Raw genomic sequence first — 27,574 nt, 5'->3', positions numbered from 1 at the left:
GAAGTCCTAATGTAAGGCCAAATGTTGAGCCAGTTCTCTACATACCAGTGCTGATTGTGAAATAAGTGGCTTGTCAATAGTCCATGCACTAGTGAGTACCTAACTTCCCGGCTATTAAAACTTTGCAGGAATTATGGCCAAGATTTTTCAAAAGTGACAACTGATTTAAGGGGGCCTCAATGTTTGGATGTCAACTTGCGATACTAGTTTTCACAGGGTGACTGCTCAGTACTTTTTGAAAATTAAGCCCCTTTAACATAAACCAAGTGTATAATAGACACCGAGAGTTACTAGTCACTTTTCAAAATCTTGGCTCACCGCCTGTAGTAAATATTCTCACCAGCGAAAACAGAAACACCCACCATGCTGCTGCTTCTTCAGAAATAGCTGGAGGGCAGCAGATGGTTGCTGTGACGATGCTGGACTCAGGTTAGTCAGTGAGACAAAGGATCTGGCCAGAATTACAAGAAAACTATCCTAACTAATTAGACTATTTTTAATTAAAGTGAGGAGGCTCCCAAGGCAGGAAAGAGATTTTGTAACATACTGATACATTATGGAACCTGATTTTTTTTTAAAGTTCCTTTTACACGTTACATTTATTGTATCATCTACAAAATACCTTTAATAAGTCTTGGGTAGCTGTGAGTTACAATACTCTGCTTTCTTCTTAATGTTTCTTGCTCAAATTCACATTGTGTTTGGCTCTTCTTGGCATCAGCATGTGTAGCTGTTGAGGCTTTGTTGCTGATTTGGAAATAGAAACACCTGGCTTAAATCAATCTCAAATATAGAATGAAATATAAGATTGGCCAGTACAGTGATCTTGAAATTCTCTTACTGGATGTGCTTTCCTCCATTGCCTCTTCATGCACTTAATATTTTACCCTTGAAAGGAAAGTTAGTATTTCCCTGTTTGCATAGCTTAATAGGCAGCATGTTAATAAATGACAGAGAAATACATGCTAAAGCAAGGGAGGGCAAACTTTTTGGTTGGAGGGATGCTTCCGGTTTCCAAAATTGTGTGGAGGGCTGGTTAGGGGAGGCTGTGCCTCCCCAGACAGCCAGGGTGTGGCCCACCCCCCCGCTTCTCCCCCCCTGACGCGCCCCCCCCTCCCCCCAGAACTCCTGCCCCATCTAACCCTCCCTGTTCCCTGTCTCCTGACAGCCCCCGGAACCCCTATCAACTGCCCCCCGCCGCCCCATCCAACCCCCTCTCTCTTTCCTGACTGCCCCCCCCAGGACTCCTGCCCCATCCAACCACCCTTCTCCCTGTCCCCTGACTGCCCCCGGAACCCCTCGCCCCTGACTGCCCCCCGCTGCCCCATCCAATCCCCTCTCTCCTTCCTGACTGCCCCCCCGAGACCCCTGCCCCCATTCAACCCCCCTGTTCCCCACCCTCTGACCGTCCCAACCCCTATCCACACCCCTTCCCCCCACCCCGAACTCCCCTGCCCTCTATTCAACCCCCCCACTCCCTGCCCCCTTCCCACGCTGCCTGGAGCACCAGTGGCTGGCAGTGCTACGGCCGTGTTACCCAGAGCACCAGGACAGGCAGCCATGTCACCCAGCTGCCTCCAGCCATGTCACTGCACAGCACAGAGCACTGGGTCAGGCCACGGCTCTGCAGCTGCGCTGCCCCGCCCCAGGAGCTCGCAGCTCCACCATCCAGAGCATTGCACTGGCGGCGGGGCGAGCTGAGGCTGTGTGGGAGGGGGAACAGCAGGGGAGGGGCCGGGGGAAAGCCTCCCAGGGCAGGAGCTCAGCGGCCAGGCAGGAGGGTCCCGCAGGCCAGATGTGGCCTGCAGGCCATAGTTTGCCCACCTCTGCTCAAGTCTGTATTCCCAAGTATAAGTCCTTTATTTGTATATTACAATATGTTATAGTTTAAGACAACTTATCCCTACAATAATGCAGTAAATTAACTCTGCTCAACCTACAGTAAATCAGTGAATGTTACATTTTTAAAGAGGGTCAGTACCTGTGCTACTTTGATGTTTTTAATGAATAGAAATAAATTCAATTGATAAATAGTACCGGGTTTGTTGTGGAGATTTTTCTGGGGAATGTTCAGTTGATTGGCACCGCTCAAAATTTAAAGGAAAGTTTCCACTTTGAGTTTTGACTGTGGGCCTGAGTGAAAGCCCTTTGAACTTAATGGAAAGATGCAAAATGTTGTGGGCTTTCGATCAGGCCCTGAATAGATTTCTGTGAATTAAATACCTTTGTACATTCTCTGGGGCTGGATCATCATGTGTTTCTCTGTTTTGTACAGCACTGAACAGTTGATGGCTCCCTACTGTAATAAAGGAAAGCCTCTTGAAAAGGGGGATAGAGTGGGATTTTACAAAATTGTCCAAATGACTTAGGAGCATATCCTATTGAAAGTCAGTGTACCCTGCACTCCTAAGGAACTTAGGATTTTTGAAAATCCAACCCGCAGTGATCCAAAACAAATGGAAAGAATAGGCCAGAGAGCAGCAAGGTGCTATGTGTGTGCCTTAAACACTACGGGCCATTTTTCATCCCGATGCAATTTTATTGACTTCAATAAGGTTGGACCAGGCATGATTTTGACTCATCTAGCCACAAAGCAGAACAGCTCCTGGGAAGAGTAGCCTTGATTGTGATGCTCTGGCACAAAAGCGAAACCTCTAAATTTGAGTCCTGAATAAATAAAAGAAGCAAAATCAAGGCATTACATAGAACACCACTTCATACTCAGGCTGACCTCTAAAGGATCATTTTATTCAATAAGCTTTTAGCTTGATGATCTTCTTTTAGACAATAGCTTGTTAGATGGCAATTGTGCCTGTGTCTGAGATGTTATATCCCAGAAAGAAAAGTGCTGGTGCCCGATGATTGTGAGTAATAATCTTTGTGATTTCAGGTTCCTGTCACTGTGGAAAGTGCATCTGTTCCCCCCAGGACTGGTACATTTCAGGGGAATTTTGTGAATGTGATGACAGAGACTGCGACAAACATGATGGTCTCATTTGCACAGGTGCAGTACTGACTAATCCTTAATTGCTCTGAGAAGCAGACTGTGCATAAATGCAAATTGAAGTTAGACAAAACCCAGCAAGTTCTCTTTGTCCATTGATGGAAAGGAGGAACACTTTCCTATTATTAAAATCACTTTAGCTGTTAGGAGAGTGTTGCTTTATGTTGTGATGAATAATCAATTTAACACTTTGCAAGGAAAATTGAAATCCAAAGCATGAATACTAATAATTAAATCACTTGTGAAATTAATCCAAAAAGTAAAATGTTTTTGTCTACCACCTGTTCCTGTACGGAAATGAACATGTATGAGAAGGTAGTGATTCAGTGGTTTCTGTTGCTATCACCATCTTTACTTCATTTTCTATGATGAATGTATGTAATGAATTTAGAAACCATTTAGTTTAATAATCCTTGGTAATGCAGCAGGAGCAGGTGCTTATATTATGATGAGGGGAATAGTCATGTTTTTTTCATAGACTTCCCTGGCATCAAGACAACTCTCACTGGGATGCTGAGATGCCTGACAGTATTTTTTATGACATGTTGGATGCTGACTAAAGTCTTTTGCACCTATCTCAGGGTTTAGATGGCAGATGCAAAGGGAAATGGGTAGACTGCCAACACTTGCTTTTAACAGAGATGGGAGAAAAATCTAGTGACAAGCAGGAATATGTGATCTGTTTGATTAACTTGCTGTGTGTTCCATGATGAAAATCGTAGAGCAGTGGTTCTCAAACTAGGGCCACCATTTGTTCAGGGAAAGCCCCTGGCGTGCCGGGCCGGTTTGTTTACCTGCCGCGTCTGGGTGGCCAGCACATCTCTTGGGCCGCACTGCTTCCTGCAGCCCCCATTGGCCTGGAGCGGCGAACCGCGACCAGTGGGAGCCATGATCGGCTGAACCTGCAGACGCCGCAAGTAAACAAACCGGCCTAGCCCGCCAGGGGCTTTCCCTGAACAAGCGGCAGCCCTAGTTTGAGAACCACTGTCGTAGAGGACAATCTCTGCATCTTTCCATCTAGAAAAATCTTTGCTTAGCAATGTTCTTCTATTTGCCAATGGATACAGAGGTGGCAGAAGACAGAACTATGTGTCTGCTGAAACAAAGAATAGGAGGAAGGGTATCAGAGCATGAAAGATGGAGTCATGAGTTTCAGGTTCTATTCACAAATCTGCAACTGATTACTTGGCTGACTAAATTTCCAAAAGTGTTCACTGTGTTTGAGTGCCTGGGGCCTGATTTTCCACCACTCCACTTGAGTTTGTCACCCACATGTGATGGAGGGGTTTGAAAATATTGGTCCTCTCTGTGCCTTAGTTTCTCCATCTGCAAAATGGGGATAATACCCTGTCACACAGAGATTTCATGAGACTATTTTTTGTCAAACACTTTGAGCTCCTCAGCTGAAAAAGGTGCTTTTCAATTTCAAAGGTTTTTTCATAATACTATTCTCTTTGCAACAAATTCGCTTTAGCTAAAATAGTTCTAGTTTTTCCTTACATCTTGAAGTATAGTGGGAACACTAAGACAGCATAGAAACAGCTTGGGTCCAAACCATGATGGTATAATTACCATATTTATTATACTGCTGATGGCATTGCTCTAAAGATGCCATTAATTGTTTGAAAATGTATGGTTTTGGTGGCTGCTTAATCAAATGTAAAGTGCTCTCTTAACAAAAAATATGTAAAGGAACAATAAAAATGTTTTATTATGGCTTGTTTCTTCCCATAACACAGTTTAATGCAGTACATTTCAATTATGGTAATTATCCCCTGTTTATTTTGTTCTAGGCAATGGTGTATGTAGCTGTGGAAACTGTGAATGCTGGGAAGGATGGAATGGGAATGCTTGTGAAATCTGGCTTGGGACAGAATACCCTTAATCATAACATGGAGCATCCAGGACTGAGGGGTTTGGTTTGGTTTTTTAGGCTGCTAGAACAATTAAATGCAAGGCAAACCACATAGAATAACCACCAGAAATATTCAAATAGACCAATGTAAGTTTCTGTATTTCATAACAACCAATTGCAGGTCTACTCCTGCTCCTGTTGAATTCATTTGCAACACTCACATTGACTTCAGTGGGACTGGGATTGGCTTTAAAAGTCTTAAGGTTGAATTCCTGGCTTCACTGAAGTGACACAAGAAAGCTTTATTGCATAGTTTAGCTTGTTGTCAAATCTCGACACCATTACATAATGAAATGGTGTTCATATAAAAGACTAGAGCTGGATGGATATTTGTCAAAAAATTTATCTGATGCCATTTCTGGTGTCTGTCAAATATATTATTATTTGGCTGTGTTTTTCCCTTCCAATTCTGATTGTGTTCCAGCTCCAATAACAAGAGAAGCTGTAAATTAATTATTTTATTTTTTGTCAGAGATCTTCAGTTGTATAACTGAGATCCAAATACCTAAACAACCCCAGAGAGTAGGTCAATGATCCAAATTATAAAACCAGACCCCACTGCTAGAACAGAGAAATTAAAAAAAATCTTGATTTCTGTGGTTACAATATCATTAAGCTGGTTATCTAGTCTTCATACTACACTCTCAAATACATAACCTGTAGGGTGAGAATTTTTTTTAAAAATCCAGTTAAATGAGTTGCTATATTTAATACATATCTTATAACTTGTATGTACTTTTATCATAGTGTTATGTATGTACACTTACCTAGTCATCTTAAAAAGAAAAGCACATGAAAATGTATTAGATAACTTTTAGGATACCAATTCCGTATGCTATTAGGACTCACTGTTTTGGAAGAGATTACACTATCACACACGATATTCATTGAATCTTACTACTTTTATAGAAGGTGGGAGTCTGACCATCAGCTGAATTAGGTACACTGTATAGCACACTGCTGTCAATGAAAGATGTTCAGATGATGGAAACAAAATAATTTAATTGCAGATTTCAAACAGTAAATACAAACAGTGCAGTGGTATGAACAAAATTTTTATTTCTTATCAATGGTGAAATGCTGCTCAGTGTGAAATTCACATTGAATTATGAAAAATGCACAACTATATTGGGACTTCCCTAAGTTATTTACATTTGAATCTTTTCCCCCCAACTTGTAGGTTTGGCAGCCCTTTAATTCTTCAGAGCAAAAAAATATGTACATTTTCTTTTCAAAAGTGATTACATATTGTGAAATTTGATTAAAATCACAAAAAATATCAAATTTTGATATTGTTACGTTGTGATTTAGGTGTCAAGTTTCAGGCTTTTAGTTTGATACAAGACTAAGAAATAAGGAACCTGTGTATTAATTGAAAAAAGGTATTTCCATTATTACACTAGAAATTTGTTTTCTTATAGAAAGGACATTGATTATTTAAGTTGGAAAATACAACAGTAAAGAACATGTAACAGTTATAGTGTGAAAACTTTAAGTGCGCTTATTGAAAGGTTTTGAACAATCATTTCCCCCCCCCATTTAGCTTGCTTTTACCGCATTTTCTTTAAATGTGTAGCTTTAAACATAAATATATAGCTTTTCAAAGCCCATGTTCTCAGGGAGACATAATCCAGTCACCTCTAAATGTCTGTGTATAACTTATTAATGGGAGTTCTGCACATTCACAGAGACAACTATACCCAAAAGCTGCTACTGCCTCTCTTTAGATAACCAAAATATCAGGCAGAGTTCTAAAATGTATTGATGCAGCATAAACAAACTTTGAAGTAAAACAAGTTTTGAAATCACATCTTCTATTTTATGGTTGTAACCGTTAAAATTGTACAGAGATTAGGTATTTCAATGTGTCATTTTAACATTTGCCAACGCTAGTCTTTGACTGGTGAACACAAGCTTGTTGGTTTTATTTATATATAAATTAACACAGACCTGAAGTCTCTTATAGTAATAAATGTCTTACAGGTGTGGGTACTTCTGAGTCAATGAAAGAAAAAAGGAAATCAAGCTTCATTATGTCTCGCATTTATGTACAGTACTTTGTACCGCTAACAAAATAGAAAATCAATGTTGTTTAGATTGAATAGATACTTGGGATCATTTAAACAAACTAGCAAACAAAGATATAAATACTGTATCTTACCTATGATATTTCAGGCAGCCACATTCCTAGACTGGAAAATGATTCTCTGTAAGGTCATAAATTGCTGGATATCTGCGTGTCATGTAATATTTGATATATTTTATTTTACTTTGTGATTTTGTTTGTTTTCCTTTTAAGTTTGTAAACTAAAATCATAGAAGTGATTCTAATTTCTAGTAAGACAAACTTTTAAACATTTCCTCAACAGGTTTGTTTTTTAATTTTCAAAGCTACTGGGGTGGATTAATATAGCCTTTAAAAAAAATGTTTTAAAATTCTCTGACAAAGCTAGGGCCTGGGATTAAGTAAAATACAAATGATCAAAGCAAAACTGGGCTATAAGCCATATAGTATTTACCAAGACTGCTCAAAATGTAATGGATATCTATTTTCTTTTCCATTTTTTATTCTTTTTTGCGTGTGTGTGGCTTGAACATCTTTTTTTCCCATACTGAGGAAACCAGTGATATGAGTCTCAGTACATCTTCTATGCAGCTTATTCCCTTGCTATAAAAATAAGACTGGAAGATAAATATTATTGTTCCATGTATGTGAAAATACTGTCTGCCTAAATTGTAAAAGTAAAAAGAGGTGTGAGCGAAGTTGAATAGTTCTATGACTAGGCTCTAGAACAAAGATTTTATTATATTTAAAAAAATAAATCATAACATTTGCATTAGACATCCTGAAAAAGTCTTGAAATGTATTGCACAGATCACAAATTTATCCAAAGGGGCATTTAGCAACACTATAATAGCTTTACTATGTCTAATTTTCCTACTTTTTCTAACCTGAATGGAGTTGAATATTTCTACTTTGTACCATAGAACAGATGGATCAACAAGACACACCTTTAATGCATGGGCCAAACTCTTTGTCTACTCGATTGACCGCTATAACATTACAGCAGCAGAGATTTTGTCCCTCTGTGTGTAAACAGTTATGAGCTTTACAAGATTCTTTCAGGTAAATACATTGTGAAAGAAGGTCCTTTTATTCTTTTGTGGGTTATTTTTGTTATACAAATCATATGGATGAAAAAATGACAATACATAAACATGTTGATTTGAGCATTGCTTAAAGAATAGGAGAAGAAGCAAAAGACGTGTTAAGTGAGCTACAAAGCACTTGTGATCTTTCTTTAGAAGCTACTATAGTTTTTCTAAACATGACCAAGCTGGTAAAGTTTCATGTGAATCTAGAAAACACTTTTTAATAGTGCTTTGTTCAATTTGTACATATCTACCTAAGAACTGGATTTTGTGTATGTGTATGCATGACTGGTATTTTGCCAAAATTGTTGCTGAAATAAAAATGAACTTTTTGTTTCAGAGGGAAAATGAAAAGATAATGCCCATCTGCATTATTAATATACCTGTGCATTAGTGAGATAGTGAAGAGATTGGCATTTCTTTTTTGGACCACTGTGCAAACCAGGCTCTCTGGGATTAAATAAAAAGAAAGGAAGGAGCAATACAAAACACAGCATGCAAAAGGTCTGGCATACTGTAGAGTCGTATACATTGCTGTACATGGAAATACAAAACACAAAATCTGTAAATATGAAATTAATTCATCAGGTTTACTATACATTACTTTAGTAGTAACAGACAGTTGAAAATAGTTTTCACTTAACAGCAACATTAATTTTAGAGGGAACAAAATGGTGAAGTCTTATCCTGGAAAACAGCAGGAGAGGTAATATATCAAGGAGCTAAAATTTTCTTTGGCATGGTAAAGGGGGAGAATTGAGTTTGCCAACCTATCTACGTAGTTTCACTACATTGTGGCCAGTGCAATGTTATTTTGCACATTCTGCTTGTTAGATAAAGTTGTTTTGTTTTTCAATATGCCTTCATATAAATATTTTATTCAATATGTTGCCTCTGTGTATACAACAAATGATAATAAACACAAACTGTACAATGCAAACAAACTCTTTGCATATATGTATGTAAATTTAGTAATACATACCAACAGTTCTTGATACGCATAGCCTACTACATGCAGTTCATCATTGCCATCCTCTTCCCATGCAACAGATGAGACGAGACAAAATTAAAGGCATAACCAAAACACAAATAACAAAGACCCCTGTGCTCTACGTTTAAACAGACTTTAGAATAAATTGTAAGACATCCATTCACAGGATTAAACACCCTTACAGACAACCCATGTAAACAAAAATAAAACTGGTGATACATTTACAGTACATACTAGTCATTTACAAAAATAAATTCAGCCTTAATTGTAACTAGTCAACTGGTTGGCAGAGAAATAGCTGCCTGAGATGTAGGGTTTAATGTTGAAAATGGTAATGTATATGGCCTTGGGACACCAGTCCCAGAGAACTGAAATTCAAAGGACCAGCATGTGCTCTCTACATCCTCCGTGCATACCTCAGGCAGTTCTATGGCACTGTCTCACCCTCCGGACCCTGCAGAGCCATCTCTGTGCAGGCCAGGGTCCAAGTTGGGCAGGCTGGAGACTGCGTGGGACAGGGCAAGAATGCACATAGGCTCCCTGTGAACATTAGACACAAAAGATAATGCAGCTTCTCTGCACAACTCCCTTCCCAATCCCAAGAGGCGCTACAGCAGAAGTGAGGGGGGCGGGGAGGTCAGCAAGGCTCCAATTCCAGGACACTACCAGAGAGGCAGGGCAGAGCTCTACGTTGGTAGTACTGGCCTCCTATTGATCCACCAGGGGGAGGCTTCATAGCTTTTTTTGTTAGGGGGGCGGGAGGCACACAAGTCCCATCCGTCCTAGTAGGATGAGATCGGAAGCTCACCACAAGGGGTATCTCATGGAGATTTTCTCCTTTAAAGTCACCGGGTGAGGGGATGATCTGGGCCAAAAGTTACTTTATGCACATTTTGTCACAGCATTGAAGTAGCTTTGTCTTTGTTTAAATGCTTAAATACTTACAAAACAAACGTCACTTGATATGCTTCACTCGGCTCTTTAAAGAGATCCAAACTTTGTCTGTTTTACACGGTATATAAACAAGGAACCCTAAACTGTCAAAAGACTCATAGCAGCATTACAATAACCTACTTGAACAATATGTTGTGTTACTTATTAAAACGGAACTCCCATATGAAAACTGTATAAGCATGAAGAGTTAATCAGTATGCAGTTAAACAGGCCAGGAATTTGAAACAACTGGTGGCCTGTCACAGAGCTCTGCATAATGCCATGAGAAAATTATTTTTTTCAGTAACTACAATTGCTCAAAAGGGAAGGATGAAGTTTGTCCCCCTTAAACATGATGATAACAGCAAGAGGCCAATAGAGTGTTGTCACACATAGTTTGCCAAAACTCAGGTACAGTTTGGTCCTTGCCGCCCTTTCTGAGAAGCAAATGCCTATTAAGCACACACAGAATAGCCTTATTTCAGTCTTTTGAAAGTATGCGCCTAAATATTTGACTCTTTACCTACAGTATTTAACACTATAATGGCATCTTTGTTGTACTGTCTAAAGCTTATTACCCATTTTATTTTGTTGTTCAATTGGTTTCATGACAGTTAACTGACACCAGTGAAGCGTCACCAGTATTTCTCATGAAGCAATTGAACATGATTCAAGGACTCAATCTCATAATGGGTTTGCTTTCCTCTAGTTTCATGTAGTAGAATGTATAGCATACAGAAAGCAAGGCAAGGCACCGATTATCTAGCAGTTTGGTGGGAATATCCTAAAAAGGTGGGTTAGAGGTATGTACTGGGTTATGGGGTGAAATACATAGGACTGGACTCTGCATGCTGAGCTAAAAAAAAATTAAATGTTTTCTAATAGACCCAGTTTAAAAAAAAATTAATACCAAAAATATTAAAGTATAACTTATAACTACCCTTTGCATTGGTGCTGCTAAAAAGAACACATCCTTGCCCATGCTTTGCTGAGTAAGAGTGGAAAACAGCCAAAATAATGATGGCATTAAATTCAGTTAATTAAAAACAGGAAAGGATTAGATCTGAACTGGATTTAGGTAGCGCAATTCTTGTTAGTCTTAATTATTATTTTTCAAATAATGAGGATTAGTAGGTGAAAAATGAGCCTTAATTCAGGCCTACAAGGCCTACATAGTTCTTTGGACCCACTTTCCCAAAAATGAGTGGGTCTTGCTCGCTGGGCAAGGCAAATGTTACCATTACCAGTAAGCCTGTGATATGTATAAAACACACACACAAAAAGAAACTATAGAGGGATGTCAAACACTAGTTTCAAAAAACTTTCTACTGGTCGTGTTTGACACTTTTCCCACCACAATAATGCCAACCTCAGGAGCATGGTATCTGTTACTAAAGTGTATTCACATTTACCAATATTCTAAGTCAGAGACAATGATCCTAGTCTTCATAGATATAATTCATAATAATAGGTTTTTGAAGGCTTCCTGATTCCCTGATTGCTTTCAGAACTAAGCCACCTGCAACATTTAAATTGTAGAGAAACACAATCCCTGCAAAAGGTCACAGACAGTGGAGCAAGCAGCCTTGTAAAAAAAAGAGAAGAAGAGAAATTCATAATAGCACAGGTTTACAGCATCTAACTAGAAATTACTTGATATCATCTGTGTGCTACAAAATAGAACTTAAACACATGGATTTCGCTGAAACTGGACTCAAAAAGGGATTATGGGTAACTGTCAGCAGGCAAGGTATCAAGTGTACTTGTGAAGTATGTCATTCACATAAAGTGTCACAGTCACAGAAAAAATATTCAAAAGGCATTCCATATCTGGTAGGGCATTCCATGGTCTGAGTTTAGCTGGTTATCCAGGTGTCTTCTTGTTGGAGGAGCTACATGTTGAGATTTATCCACTTGCAACAATTTAGTTCAGAAACAGCAAAGTGCAAGTATTCACTTGCCTCAAGCTGATCCACAGACACCGAAGTAGCAGAGTCCGGCAAGGATAAATTGCTCAACTGTACTCAGGGCTTAATAAGTCACAACACCTGTGAGGATCCGGCTATGTCGTCTTACTCTTGTTAACTGGTTTGCCTCCATTCATTATTGCAGATGCACTTGTGCTTTTGCTTGGAGTTACCCCAGCCTTTGGCACTGTTTCTCCAACATCATGCAAGGATGGTTCTCGATACATGGCAACTAAAGGTAGAAGAAAAAAAAACTTCAGTAGGATTCATTTTCATAGATTTTAAGGCCAGAAGGGTCCTCTGTAACCTAATGTATAATACAGGCCATAGAACTTACCCCAAATAATTTTTAGTGCATATTTTTATATCACCCTTACCAGAATAAGAGTTTTAATAGTCTCTTTGTGTGAAGGAGATTAGCTACTTTGAAAGGGACTGTCTGTCTATTTTAAGTCACTAATATTTTTTCCACGCAATCCAAGTATCGCTCTTCCTCCATCACCTCTGACTTACATGCACAATAGGAAATTGTCCCTTTGTTTTTAAATGGAAAATGTGACTTGTTTATAGAAGCTTTAGAAATGAAAAGCAATTGTTCTATCTCAATTTGTACAATATGGAAGAATGAGCTGTGCAGCAAAACCCCTCAGGCTTTGCACAGTCTTATTACAAAATAGTTCAATAGTCAAAACTGAATTTTCTGATTACATTTTAAGGATTCTTGATATTTACTGGTGTACATCAAGTTATTTCTTTATCAAATGCCATGAGGATCTTATTTTAAGCATCAAAAATGAGAATGACAATATTAGAATCAAGAACTTTAATTTTCATGAAGGAAAATCATTTAATCAATCATTATTTAATTTTTCAAATTCCTCTCACAGCCTGGTTAATAGGTGGCATTTATTTCCCCCCATAAATGGCTCACTGATGTATTCACAAAAATAAATCTTATAGAGTGTTTATATAAAATTAAAACATGATGAGATCAGACAAGACTTGGTGTTCATTCTTCTGTACTGGTGAAGTATTTAGGATGGCTCCAGACAGCACACAAAACAGCCACTGTTCAGCTAGTATTCGTTTCTTTCTTTTTTCCTAAGATGTCTTGTAATATGTGGCCAAGAAACATTCCATAGTCACTGATCTTTGCTGGAATTTTGAAATGCAGAAAACTCCAAAACTAAATTATTAACTGAATTTATGGAAGAATTAAGAATAGCACACTGGGATTCACTAGGGTCCTAACAATTTTAAATCTCTTGAGGAAAATACACATGTTCAGTTACAAAGTACCTGAATTGAGCTGCCTTAATGATGAATACTGTTAGATAATTCAATTTAATTTTCCACATCACTGAATTAGGTAATATTTTACTTACACATAAGTTGGGGGTAGCATTTATTTATATCACAGCGATGTTAAAAAAGAGATGTCAAGCAGTCAAAAGAATTAATCATCACACAAAAAATCTTGAAGAAACTATGTGAGAGAACAATCCCTTCTTCCCTGGACTAATTAAAATAGGAGGCAGTAGCATCAAAGCACTGACCTTGATCTTCAGTGTACGGAAGTTTCATAATAGATATGAAAGGCCCATACCATCATTAACTAATCAAGTACTTAACTTGTTCTAACATTTGCAATGACATAATCTAAATCTTTTTATGGCTTTTGAAAGTTTGAAATTAAATTTCTTCTCTAGAGTACATAATGCTGGGGATGATCTATGTCTTTACAGTGCACACCCATAATTGTTTTTAGGACACTTCTGTTTGCTGATTAATTAGGAACAGGATGAAATACCAATGTGACCTACAAAAATATGAAGTTAAGCACCATGTGATAGCAATACAAAGTAAAGGAATTACATAGTATAGCTGTAGTCTTTGATGACTCTTTTGGGCAACATCAAATAAGTTGTTTCTAAGCCTTACCTCAACTCTTTTGATAAAGAGTCTGACCATACAAATATTAATTACTCTAATGGAAAAAGCACATCTTCCCTAAGCTGTATGTACTGTGATTCCTTTTTAAAAATATTCTGGCATTTTTCCCAATAAAAGTCTTAAAATACATAACTTTAAGTTCATATATAGGGGTTAACACATATAGTGCAAGTCTTGCTGAAACACTGGGAAAGTGTTAAAGACCACTTGAACTGCAGAGCATAGAAAAAAAAAATCAGGGTAAACTAATATGTGATATTAAAGTCAGTCACCTAGACCTGTTACATTTTCATTACATAAAGACAGTCCTAACACATTTAACACATGATTTAGATTTGAAATTCCTCAAAACCTTCCACACCTTGTAATTCTCAGATAACTGTAATGTTAAAAAACATGTCACTGCTGACAAAATCATTACTTAGAAAGGTGTTGGGTTTCTTTTAAGATGTTAACTAATGAAACACTTTTCAGCATTACTGAGGTGATGAGCAACAATCTGGATCAAAGTGAATGAGATTTGGAGTGTAAACAGGACAAAACAACAAAAAAAGCCCAGGTGAAAAAGTCTTGTAGAATGAGTAGGACAAATAGACAATTCTATATTCAAGACAAAAAATTAACACATTTTGCCAGATTATGCAACATCATTTTAGTATATAAGGTTAGCATGACTAAAGGTATTATTTGTTGTTCCCCTTTCCTAACCTAGCAGAATAGCTGACATACACAAAGGCGCACCATACATCACATGACTCAATAGAGCAGTTTGATTTAGTCTATAATAAGACCTTTGAGTTTTGTGTTAGAATGCTCTTAAATTGCAATGCTGACATTTCGTCTATTCCATTCATAACTCCAATTTCCTTAAGTATACATTATTGTTCAGAACCACTCATGCTGGTTCATGAAAGGAATATTTTCTCACTGCAATACTGACACCAACTTTTTGCTTCTACCAGAAGAATATTTTAAAAAGCAGCACAGTACATTTTAACAATAGGTTTTCTTCTAATAAAATGACCTCTTAATCCCATGAAAGAGCATTTTACATATGCCCTTTCTAGGGCACACTGTGGTGAAGCATAATACACTCATGAATCCTAGCAATTGTCATATGGCCAGTGGGTGTGTGCCAAGCACATTCTGAAATGATACGATAGGACCCATTCCCCCTCCTTTTGTGGTATTACCATCTCAAAGGAAGAGATGTTTTAAAATTTCAGCATATCTGGCTGTGATGGCCCAAAGCTCACCTTCCAATGGCTTGGGTAGAAAATGAGCTGCTGGTTTTGTTTTCTTCACTCTGTTTCCTTTCATGACCTGCCCTTCCTTATTAAGCCCCAGGAACCAGGCCCTACCCGACTCTTGTTGTCTGTAGAGCATCGATGAGTAGATTACATAATAATTTTCATAAACGGACTCCTTAAACTTGCACTCCGGTGTAAAAAGTTCCTGTGGGAGAAAGGGTAAAAATTAGAGCATATCCCAAAAGAGCCATGGCTGGTTGTGAGAGTTTTTCCTTATTTTTCCCTCCAATAACGCACTGGGGTTTGTATGGGAGATGGTTGTGCAACTGAGCCCTTTAATTCTAATAGTTGTGGTGTCCATAGTCAATAAATAATGGTTTACAGGCTATGAAAAGTCTTATCTGTTAGGCATACAACTAACATCCTTCTATCACTAACATTTCTTTCCCAGCCATTTACAGAGTCGTACATTTGTACCAGCATGCAGAAACTATAAACGCAGTTTCTATAAGAACCACAAACAAGATATAGGAAATCCCTAGAGTGCTGCTTCTCTTTTGCCACATGAGTCCAGGCTTCAATCAAGCTATTCCAGGAATTTAAGAGGTAGCTGTTTGTGATGCCCTCCCTTCTTCTTCCAGCGATTCCAAGTCACAGACAAGGAGAAGCAAAGGCAAAACACTTGTGCCATTCAACATACCATTTGTATCATACTAGTCATTTTTCTAGGCTGCTGGAACAACAAAGAAAGATAATCAGGAAGGCCCAATGGAAGTTAGGAGCCAAAATACCTTTGAGGATCTAGGCTGAAATGCCTACATAACCCTGCCAATCACTTTCTTGAATATGCATGCTGTTTCCTTTGTTTAAATAAATAACACGACCCCACACACTGCCTCCTTCCCCAATATCCTGCTTCCCTATAAACCTAAATCACCAGAAAACACTACCATTTGTTTTCTGTATTACAAACCAATACATTTATCTTTGCCAACTGTTGCTCCCCTTCACTGAGGAAAAAAAGGACAGTGCTTTTGCTTCATGAAAAAAGGATCTGAACCAGGCTTGGCTGAAAAATGCTGACGAGAACTTTGAGTGAGGGGTCTTTTTTTCCCCCCTTTTCTGTTGTTGTTTTGTTTTTAGGCATGAGGTTAACCTTTTAAGCTTAGGCTTTAGAAAGCATGTTATGATTTTGTTCTACAAGTAACCACTTGTTTCCAATATTATTACTCATTATTACTTGAATAGCTATTCTTCGATAATAAATGTAGTCTTGTTTTCACTATCAATATATCTCAGTATGTTAGTGTAGTATTAAGCAAAGTGCTGGTCTCGAGTTGAATCTTGCACGCTGGTGTATACCCTTCCTTTATGAATAGCAGTCATAGTAATTCTGTGAGTGGTCAGTGGATAAGGGGCTGGACACTGCAGGGAATTCCCTGAGTATTCGGGGGTTGGTGTGTGTCTGTTGATACCTGTACAGACAGAGAGAGGCCTATGCGGGGCTGGAAGGCAATGCTTGTGCTGCCAGAGGCTGGTGGTTTCAGGCATGCTAAGGACCCGTAGTATTGAGGTGCCTCACAACTCTGGGCACCCCTAGGGAGTGTCACACATTCCTAACTAGGCTTTCAGGTATTACAGTGATTGACAACTTTGTAATTAAATAGAAACTGCAACTGCTTGGATTCAGGAGACCTGCATTCTATTCTCGACATTGATGCTCACTTGCTGTGTGGCCTTAGGCAAATCAGTGCCTTTTTAAAGCTCTTTGAGATCTTCAGAGGAATACAAGTGCAAAGTACAAATTGTTATTAATTTGTATTATAGTGGCACATAGATGCCCTGGCCCCACGGTGTTAGGCACTGTACGCTCACACATAACAAAGATACAGGCTCTGCCCTGAAGAGCTTGCTTGCACCCTACATGTAAGGCTATACCCAACAGACAGTTTAAAGAAATGGCAGGGGTCGGGGAGGAGCACAAAGAAACAATGAGCAATGAGAAGATGCTGGTCAGCATGAAAAGTAGCAGTCATGGAAAAATCACCCGCCCAGACATTGCTGAGTTTTTTGTAGGGATCATGGTAGAGACGAGTTTTTGGAGGGATGTGAAGGAGGGCAATGAGGCAGTTTTGCAGCCCCTCCCAGGCAGGGCCAGCTCTAGGTTTTTTGCCACCTCAAGCAAAAAAATTTTTGGCTGCCCCCCACCCCAGCCCTGGGCTCTCTCTTCCCCCCTCCCACCCACACCTCCTGCCACCCCAGCCCTGGGCTCTCTCTTCCCCGCCCAACCCGCACCCCGCCGCCCCAGCCCTGGGCTCCCCCCACCCGTGATGACTCTGCCCGCTCCCCCCTCACCTCCAGCCGGTCCGGTGCTGGCAGGGTCAGGGTAAGCAACGGGGCTCCTGGGCCGCGCCTCAGCCCAGGGTCCCTCCATCTAGGGCTCCAACCTCCAGGACCGGCCGGGACCCGGGAGGGCAGAGCCGGGGGACCGCCCCGGCAGAGGAGCCAGGGCAGGGTAGCCCCAGAGGCAGTGGAGCCCCGGAGAGAGGGACGCAGGCCCCGCACAGCAGCGCCCGACCCTCTATGGTCCTGCTGCTGCTGCTGCTTTTGGCCACCCTACCACAGTCCCTGGGCGGCTTGGGCCACTTCGCCCAGCCCCGGCTGCAGCGCTGGGGGGCGGCCGCCCTGTGGCAGCTGCAGGCGGCTCCGTGTGCCCTGTGGGGTGTCCCCCATCCTGAGTGTCCCCCACTCGAAGCCTGCCTGGCCCAGCCACAAGGTGTGGGCGCTGCTCCCCCACGGCGCGAACTGCAGTGGCCCCAGGGCGCCCCCTGCGCACGACGCGCTGCTGCTGCCAGGGCCGGCTCTAGGCTTTTGCCGCCGGAAGCGCGCGCGCACACACACACACACACACACACACACACACACACACACACACACACACACACAAATGGCCAGAATGCTGCCCTTGAAAATGTGCTGCCCCAAGCACGTGCTTGGTTTGCTGGTGCCTAGAGCCGGCCCTGCTCCCAGGCATAACGTCTGGCACAGGAGAAAATGTTAATGTCATTATTGACATTTTTTTTAAAATGGGCAATCAAGCCAGGCATCTTTTGTGGAGTGAAGATGGGTTTGACATCTTGAGATTGTATAAGAGATTATAAGTATAATAGGAAATAGACTGAGAAGGCCCGTTAACAATGAAGACAAGTAGTTTGTATCTGACGCAGTGAATAAAGTGGAGTCAGTGGAGAGACACAAAGGGGTTGGGGGGGTGACATGGTCAAAGTGGTGAGCCAGGAAAAGATCTTTCCACCAGCATTTGAGCAGATATAAGTGAACCAGAATAGGATTTAGTAAGGCCAGAGAAGAGGAAGTTGCAATAGTCTGTATTATAAAGAATTGGTGAACCTCCTGAACAACCCCACCCTCACCAGCATCACCTACAACCGGTCTGGACAAAGCTTCAGTCTTTTTGCTCTCATCCAAGTTCAGTGCTTGGTTATTCAGGGGGAAAGTAAAAACTATCTGGGCTCAAATGAAAGAGAAATCTAAAGCTACATGCTAAGGGCATTCACCCAAAAAGAGAAGGTTAGAGACAAAGCAATAACTGGTGAAACTGCCAACATTCAGAGCTTACGTCTTCAAGCAAGAGCCTAGCTACCACTCCTTTGAGAGAAGCTGGCACCCTGGACTCCAGCAGGGAATTGATCAGTCCTCAGCAATGGACCCAGTACTTCCCTACTGGATTTTATTAGTCAGAGAACATTACAGATAATCCAGTGGTTGTTCTATTGGTCAGGAGATCCTGAGTTAAACTACATAAGTAATCTGCCCCATGGATATTGAAATTGCTTAGGATAACAAGCATTGGTGTCTATTTGGACAAATAATAATAAAACTTATTTCTTATATAATGTTTTTCAGCAGTAGATTTCAAAAAGCTTCACAATCATTAACGCATTTATCCTCACAACAGCCCTGTGAGGTAGGGAAGCATTATTATCTCCATTGTACAGATGGGCAACTGAAGCACAGACTGGCTAAATGACCTGCACAAAGTCACACACAGGAAGTCCATGGCAGAGCAGGGAATTGAAACCAGGCCGCTTATGTCCTAGACCAGTGCCTTAACCACTTATGTCCTAGATCAGTGCCTCCCCTCCCCTGTGACAAAAGCCCAGGAAACTAAGACAGGAAATGCCAGGTCTAGAAGGGGTGTCAGGATATACATTTAAACCACTGTCTTCTGTTAAATTTTATTCTTTTAAAATATAAATAAATATATAAATTTCACTACTTAAAGTACATAAGAGCTGCCATACTGGGTTAGACCATAGTCCATGTTGCCCAGTCTCCAACAGTAGCGCATACCAGAGTTTCAGGGGAAGTGTACATAACAGGGCAATTATGGACTGATCCACCCGTCTTCCACTCCCAGCTTCTGGTAGTCAGAGGTGTAGGGTTGCCCCAAGCATAGGGTTGCATCTCTGATCATCCTTGCTAATAGCCATTGATGGACCTGTCCTCCATGAACTTATCCAGTTCTTTTTTGACCCAGTTGTACATTGGTCAATGCAATGAGTTCCACTGGTTAGTTCAGTGTTGTGTGTAAAAAGTACATCCCCTTGTTTGTATTCAACCAGCTGCCTATTAATTTCATTGGGTGACCCTTGCAGGTTATTTTATATTGTATCCGCTTTTTCCACACCATTCATGATTTTATAGACCTCTGTGATAGCCCCCACTTAGTCATCTCTTTTCTAAGATGAACAGTCCTAATCTTTTTAGTTTCTCCTCATATAGAAGCCATTCCATACCCTAGGTAATCTTTGGTGCCCTTCTCTGAACCTTTTCCAGTGCCACTATATCCTTTTTGACATGGGGAGAACAGAAGTGCACATAGTATTCAAGGTGTGGGCACACCACGGATTTACATAGGGGCATTATGAAATTTTCTGTCTTATTTTCTATCCCTTTCCTAATAGTTCCTAACATACTGTTAGCCTTTTTGACTGCTGCTACGCATTGAGTGGATGTTTTCAGAGAACTATCCACAATGACTCCCAGATCTCTTTCTTGGGAGGGAACAGCTAATTTGGAACCCATTATTGTATATGTATAGTTGGGATTATTCTTTTCACTGTGCATTACTTTGCACTTATCAGCGTTGAATTTCATCTATTATTTTGTTGCCCAGTCACCCAGTTCTGTGAGATTTCCCCCATAACTCCTTGGAGTCTGCTTTGGACTTAACTACCTTGAATAATTTTGTATTATCTGCACATTTTCCCACTTCATTGTTCACCCCATTTTCCAGCTCATTAATGAATATGTTGAGCAGCACAGATCCCAGTACAGACTCTTCAGGGATGCCACTGTTAATCCCATCTCTATTATGACAGCTGAACACTTATTACTACCCTTTGTTTCTTATCTTTCAGTTAGTTACTGATCCATGAGAGGACCTTCCCTCTTATCCCATAGCCACTTACTTTTCTTAAGAGCCTTTAATGAAAGTACACTATATTAACTGGCTGACCCTTAGATAGCTACATCCTTGTTAATTTCCTCAAAGAATTCTACTAGATTGGTGAGGCATGATTTTCACTTTAAAAAAGCCATGGTTGACTCTTCCCCCAACAAATCATGTTCATCTATAGTAAAGAACAGAATTATCAAACACATAGTTTCTACCAATTTGTCAGGCACTGAAGTTAGGTTTACCAGCCTGTAATGGCCAGGATGTCATCTGGAGCCCATTTTAAAAAATCAGCATTAAATTAGCTTCCAGTCATCTGGCACAGAGGCTGATTTCAGTGATAGGTTACATACTACAGTTACTAGCTCTTGAATTTCATATCAGAAATTTGTAGCCTAAGGAAATATAACTATTAACTAAATTCAGACAAAATAAATGTATTGTAAATCAATTCTCTTATTAGTCTAGGATTATAACTATCAGTGATGTGAATGTGATTCTTTTGTTCATGTACATTTATCAGTTCCTGCAATAAGATCACGTATAACAAAGACACAACCTGCATATGACAGAAACTGGCAAAGATTATTGGAAAGATTCCCCTGTATTAAAGATGGTATTGATTGCAACCTGAATTTAGCTTCACCCTGTCTCCAGATTGAAACAGAATATATAGCCACTTAGCTTACAAAAACTATCCCATTTCATAATAAAAAAGGACTACTTTGTTTGCAACAGCCAGCAGTCATGCTGATGATCACATTAAAATATGATAGCTAGATTAGATTGAATGGTGTTTTATGGGAAAGGCAATGCACGTATTCACCACTTCCACAAACTTACTGTTTGCAAGACCAAATAAGGATGCCAACTGTGAACCTATTTGAAAAAAGTGGAACAAGTGGGGAAAACTTCATACATACACACACAAAAAGTAAATCTAGTTTCTTTAAACAATTTTCAGACTGTCAATACATAAACAGTATCATAACATCACAAGTGATACATACGCAGGGCAATGTTTATTTTGTTCTTCCATTTTTCTGATCAGCACCAAGCACTCAAAATCATCAATGAGTGATTGTGTGTCATGTAAGCAATTATCATTACACATGACCCTCATTATAAAACTCTATAAGACTCTGATGTAGGACTCTGATATATTCATAGGCTATCCAGTTTGACTTCCAAATAAATTAACCCTGATTAGAACCTGAAATGAGACCTTCAGTTCCTAAGACAGAATCCACTATTATGCATGGCTATGATTCTATGATGTGAGAGAATATGAAAGGCTTGGGGAAGCAGCTTTGAAAAGTCAAGTAATGTTCGAGGGTAGAACTCACAATTCTGCCTGCCTGGCATTCATATGCCATATCTACAGCAACAACATTTCATAAGAATTGCGGGACAAGTGGTGACTGTCTTGAGGAATGGAAGAAAAATGAAGCTTAAAAATATTAGAGATGGGTCATATTTGCAAAGTTTGGATGTTACAGGTTTTTGGCTTGCACCTAGTTTTTTCCAGGACTTTAGCAGTTGCAGAGATAAATCGTTTTAAAGCTGCAGTGTAAACACCAACCAGAACTGTTTCCTGTCCTTAAATATAAAACATCTCTTGACTCATTTATATAATCTGACTACGGATTTCTGGTCTGAGTGAGCCTGACACATAGCCAGTGTATGTCTACACTGCAATGTAAACGTGTCACAAGGTGCCTCTGTTGTCACCCGGTGAACCTTGTTACCCGGGGTTCTTTTAACCCAAAGTTCTCAGTAACTTTTACTCTCTCCGAGGTGGTGTCAAGAAATAAATCAGGGGAGACACGGCCATCCGACCGATAGATGGCTGGCACAAACAGGACAACACAAGAGTGCTTTCACTTCAAGCTAAACTTTACTTAGTCTCAAGCACATACACACGTCTGCAACAGATTAGTGAAACACCCTCAACCCTTGATAATTACCGAAGCTGAGTGTGGCTTTCGAGTGGCACCGTGACAGGCTTCAGCTGGTCAGGCTTCCGTCTGCCGGTGAGGACCCGAAGATGCGTCCCTGAAGAGCCCCTCCTGAGAAGTCCAAATACCTCAAACTTTCCCCCTTTATTTATACATATCCCTTAAAGAAAACTTGCTAAGCAAGCAGGGTTAAAAGTCAGACCCCTTATGATTGCCAATTAACCAGAGATATTTTTTTTCCAGAGTGTCCAGGCTTTTGGGCCCTGACAAACATTCCCGGGGTCACATATAACCAGACTTCTTGTTTTTCTAAAATACATGCATCAGCAATTTTAACACTCTTAGCAGGAAGGGCGCAGGGTCAAGCTGCCCTGTCTGTGGCACCCGAAAACCCCTCCCCTCCTGTCTGGTTACACTGAGGCTGCTGCATGACCAATTTACGACCTGCTGACTTAGCTACTTTTAGCAGTAAGCAAGAATGGTTCAGTATAGCCTGCTAACTTGACTACTGTTAGCAACACACAATAGTGGTTTAGGCACTTTACTCGTTTGCCAAAAGCTCCCTGAACAAACCTCACTGCCTGACTAGTTCAGATAGATTCACAGTCACAAACACACCGGTACCAGGCTGTTTCTCTCTCTCTCTCACACCAAAGTGAGTATTTATTCCTCTCTTACATAGTAACACCCTCCAATGCTGGCTTACAGCAAGGGTAGGCTTCCCTGCAGCCATCACTTCCCAGCCCAGGCTCATCCTCTGAGCCTCCTTCTGAGTCTCTCCTTTACTGTCCCTTGCTTCCTGCCCTTATATTCTTCCCAATTACCCATTCTGGTCTGATCACCAATCTGCAAGCGCACTGTCAGAAAGCCTCCTGTGTTTGCAGTGGAGAGTGAACTGACCAAGCCTTTTGTAAAGTGAGCTGCTTCCTGGTAACATGCAGGTTGAGCAGTAAAGTTTCCCAGAGGGCACCACTTTCCTAGGACTAGAATGGGACTCTGGGATGTGGTTACTTTGACTCGGATCTCCACACTGCAGTGTGGATGCCAGAGTCCTAGGTTTCAGCACAGTTCAGAAAATTCTTAACAGAGTTAGAATGTGTGTAGATGTTCAAGCCTAGGATTCCCTAACATGGGTCAGCTGACTCAAGTCCCAGTAACCCTGGGCTTACATTGCCGTGCAGACATACCATAAGACAACAATAACAGGGCTTGTGTGCATTATAGGCAATGTTTGCTTGTGCTACAGGGAAGAGATTTTTCACAAAAAACAGTAAGCAATCCGGTCTGTCTCACTCAATCACTTCTACTCAGGCAACCATGCTTCATCAGCTTGTAGATAACACCACAGTCTAGGTTTGCAAAGGTCAGTGCCAAGGAAAAATAGGTCAGCAGTACTAAGTTCACAGGCTAAAAGGAAAGACAAAGAAAATATCTTCAGGAAAAAGCCACTAAGAGGAGAAGAAGGAAATCTCATTCAGGGCACATCTACCCTGCAAATCCAAAACAACAAAACATGCAGCAAGGAGTCTCAGAGGCCTGGGCTAGGTCTACACTGTGTGTGTGGGGGGGATCGATTTAAGATACGCAAATTCAGCTACACGAATAGCGTAGCTGAATTCGACGTATCCTATTCGACTTATCCCGCTGTGAGGACGGCGGCAAATCGACCTCCGCAGCTCCCCCGTCGATGGTGCTTACTCCTCCTGACAAGGTGGGAGTATGCGCGTCAATTCGGGAATCGATTTATCCATCTAGATGAGACGCGATAAATCAATCCCCGAGAAATCAATTTCTACCCGGTGATCCGGGCGGGTAGTGTAGACTAGCCCTCTGGTGTCAAACTCATAGACTTTAAGGTGAGACGGCTCACACTAAAGTGCTAAAAATATCAGTGTAGACATTCAGGCCTGGGCTGGAGCCCACAGGCCAAGATCACCCTCTTCGCTGGATGTCGCAGTCTGGGCTCCAGCCCGAGTGGGAATGTCTATCCTACTAGTTTTTGCTCCATAGCGTGAGCCCGGCAAGCCCAAGTCCATTGACGCAGGCTCTGAGACTCGCTCCCGCAGGTTTTGTTTTTCTGTAGACTTACCATTACCCATCCGTTTAACAGTTCTAACTACAGTTAAGCCAAGTTGTACAAATTTAAATTAAACTCAGGTGTGGAGTTAGCCCTTCCAAGCGACAGCAGAATCTATTACACAATCTTCTCCAAACATTTGCAGCCATTATTGTATACCTGCTCTTCAGACATTAATGCCTTAAATAACATTAATTGCTGTGAAATGGGGCAAAGCATTACAAAAATGACTATAGGAATTACCAAACATTAAAGGGAGCCATTTCCCAGACGTTCTTACTCTGTACCATTAATGGGATTTCAGAGCCTGCTCATCTGTGTCACATTACAATTTCTGTGAGCTGAGGAAAATTGCAACTATATTTTGCAACTGAATTACCTTTACATTAATATTAGCCACTGCTGGACGACATGACATGGTGTAGTGGATTACATGAAAGTATGCATATGGAGCAGGGACTATGGCACCAGGGGAGGGGAGGTGTTGAAAAATATGGTCCAGCTGGGGCAACCCTCACCACCAGCACACTCCTAGGGTGACCATATTTCCCAAAGGGAAAATGGGACACCACATGGGACTGGTCCGAGCCGCTCACCCAAGCCCTCCACCCTCCCCTGTGTGGGGGGCTGGCCAATTCCCTTCCCCCCTTTTCCGACCCTTGCACATGGGGCTAGCCCGTGTCCTGCCTCCTCTCCAACCTGTAGGAGGAGAAGCAGCAGCCAAAGCAGGGACTTTTGCACATTCACAGCATGTTCTACAGTTCTGACTGGACTTTCTCTGCCCTGTGCTGTTTGCTCCAGTCAGGCCTGCCAACGGGAGTGCAAAGGGAGCATTTGCCCAGGGGTCCGGGCAATTTAAAAGGGCTCGGGGGCTCCCGGCCACCGCCGCTGCCTCAGAAGTGCTGGTGGGGAGTCCCGAGCCCTTTTAAATCGCCTGGGTGGGCCACAGGGATCCTAGGCGCATGAGACCACTCTGGCTCCGCGCTTTGGGGGGGCCCTGAGGGCCAGCACAATTGGCCAGAGAGGGCGGTCCCAGAAGTGACAGGTTCATCACTTCCGCCCTGGGCCCCGCCCCTCCAGGAATAGCCTTGGCCCTGGGGCCTGTAATTTCCATTGGCGGGCCTGGCTCCAGCCCTCCCTCTTCCCCAAATTACTCCATCTCAGCTTCATTCTACATCTTTCCCCTCCTCACCTTCCTTCCTGCTTAGCTGATTCCCTTCTAAGCAATATAATCCCTCCCTACACACACACACACACACACCCTTTAAAAATATGGAACTAAGACTATGTCTAGACTACAAATTACTTCGGGATAACTGACGTCGCTTGGGGTGTGTGAATAATCCACACCCCTGAGTGACATAAATTACACTGACCTACGTGCCAGTGTGGACAGCACTATGTCAGCAGGCAGCTTCTCCTGCCGACATAGCTACTGCCTCTTGCAGAGGTGGGAGTCATTAAGCTGACTGGAGAGCTCGCTCCCGTCGGGCTAAGAGCATCTTAACCAGAGGTGCTGCAGCAGCGTCACTGTAGCATAGATGTAGCCTACCATGCTATTTGCTGGCATTACATTGCTCACTCTGCTTGTGTTCGATCCCTTTCTCCATCCTGTGTCTGTCTTGTCTGTTTAGACCAGAGGTGGGCAAACTACAGCTCATGGGACTGTCCTGCCCGGCCTTTGAGCTCCCGGCCATGGTAAGGGGGTGGGGCGGGGTTGGATAAGGGGCCGAAGGTCCCAGGGCCAGTCCGGGGACAGTGGGTGGTTGGATAGGCGTGGGAGTCCTGGGGGGGCCTGTCAGGGGGCATGATTGTGGCTAGAGGTTGGAGCATTCAGGGGACAGGGAGTAGGGGGGGTTGAATAGGGGGTGGAATCCTGGGGGGGCAGTTAGGTGCAGAGAGTCCTGGGAAGGGGCGGTCAGGGGACAAGGAGTAGTGGGGGTTGGATGGGTCAGAGGTTTTGAGGGGGGCAGCAAGGGGGTGGGAAGTGGGAGGAGGCGGATGGGGGTGGAGGCCAGGCTGTTTGGGGAGGCACAGCCTTCCCTACCCGACCCTCCATGCAGTTTCGTAATCCTGATGTGGCCCTCAGGCCAAAATGTTTGCCCACCCCTGGTTTAGATGGTAAACTCTTTGGGGGCAGAAATCATCTATTTCTCTGTGTTTCTCCAGTGCCTGGTGCAGTGGGGCCCTCATTCCTGGTTGGCCTGCAGACACAACCACAATAAACATGATTAACTAATAATATTTATTTGCAGGCTACAGTAAGGAGCTTTGCTAATCTAGCAATCCTTAACCATAAACAGTAGGCTAACTTCAGAGGCATTTTGCAAGGTGGTGTAAATTAGACACTCATAGCCCTACTTACACCCACTACGTGATATGTGAATTTATGTAAGAGTCTAAGTTCATATCATTTACAAGATGAGGAGCTAGAAGAAGGTGTAAGAATATGCAAGTTCATTTAAGGAGTGGCCTACTTTAGCTTACATATTCTTACCTTTGTTAGTTGCTTTTCTTGCTACATCCCTCCTTCTGGCTCCTCAGTGCATAAATTACACTAGCTTAAGAGTTAACACTCACTCAGTAGATATGAATCAAGATGTGTCTAAGTCACTAGCAAAAGAATCCTTCTGCCAGTATAGCTTATGTCATTCAGGGATGTGCTGGCAAAATAACTCCTTTTGTTGGTATAAGCTGCATCTCTACTAGAAGTTTGCTGTCATACCTATATTGGCATAGCTATGCTGGCAAAGGATATCTACTGCAAGCCCAAAGATTAGTGTAATGTACTTATTTGGTTGGCTGGAAAAAGGTGTACATTATATCAGTGTAGGATCCCTTGTGACTCATTTTAGTTTGACCCACTGTACCTAATCAGATAAGCTGCTGATGGC

The 27,574-nt window shown here is 41.7% G+C and overlaps 2 protein-coding genes across 4 annotated transcripts in view; one reads left to right on the top strand and one right to left on the bottom strand.

Moving 5' to 3' along the window:
• ITGBL1 (integrin subunit beta like 1) overlaps window positions 1-7,682 on the top strand; it is a 203,398-nt gene extending 195,716 nt beyond the window's left edge. Inside the window, exons 10-11 of the mRNA XM_034758206.1 lie at window positions 2,891-3,004; window positions 4,798-7,682. Coding sequence (XP_034614097.1) covers window positions 2,891-3,004; window positions 4,798-4,889 — 206 coding nt within the window. The 3' untranslated portion in view covers window positions 4,890-7,682. The remainder of the gene's footprint in view (window positions 1-2,890; window positions 3,005-4,797) is intronic.
• A 14-nt stretch (window positions 7,683-7,696) lies between these two features.
• FGF14 (fibroblast growth factor 14) overlaps window positions 7,697-27,574 on the bottom strand; it is a 629,737-nt gene continuing 609,859 nt past the window's right edge. For all 3 annotated transcript variants that reach the window (XM_034758202.1, XM_034758205.1, XM_034758204.1), the window contains exons 4-5: window positions 15,173-15,371; window positions 7,697-12,195 (exon numbers count right to left, since the gene is read on the bottom strand). In XM_034758202.1, coding sequence (XP_034614093.1) covers window positions 12,059-12,195; window positions 15,173-15,371 — 336 coding nt within the window. In that variant the 3' untranslated portion in view covers window positions 7,697-12,058. The remainder of the gene's footprint in view (window positions 12,196-15,172; window positions 15,372-27,574) is intronic.

This window comes from Trachemys scripta, chromosome 1 (assembly GCF_013100865.1).
Source record: "Trachemys scripta elegans isolate TJP31775 chromosome 1, CAS_Tse_1.0, whole genome shotgun sequence".
Classification (NCBI taxonomy): domain Eukaryota; kingdom Metazoa; phylum Chordata; order Testudines; family Emydidae; genus Trachemys; species Trachemys scripta.
Note: the sequence above shows the minus strand (reverse complement) of the source record. Positions and strands in the feature narration are given on the sequence as shown.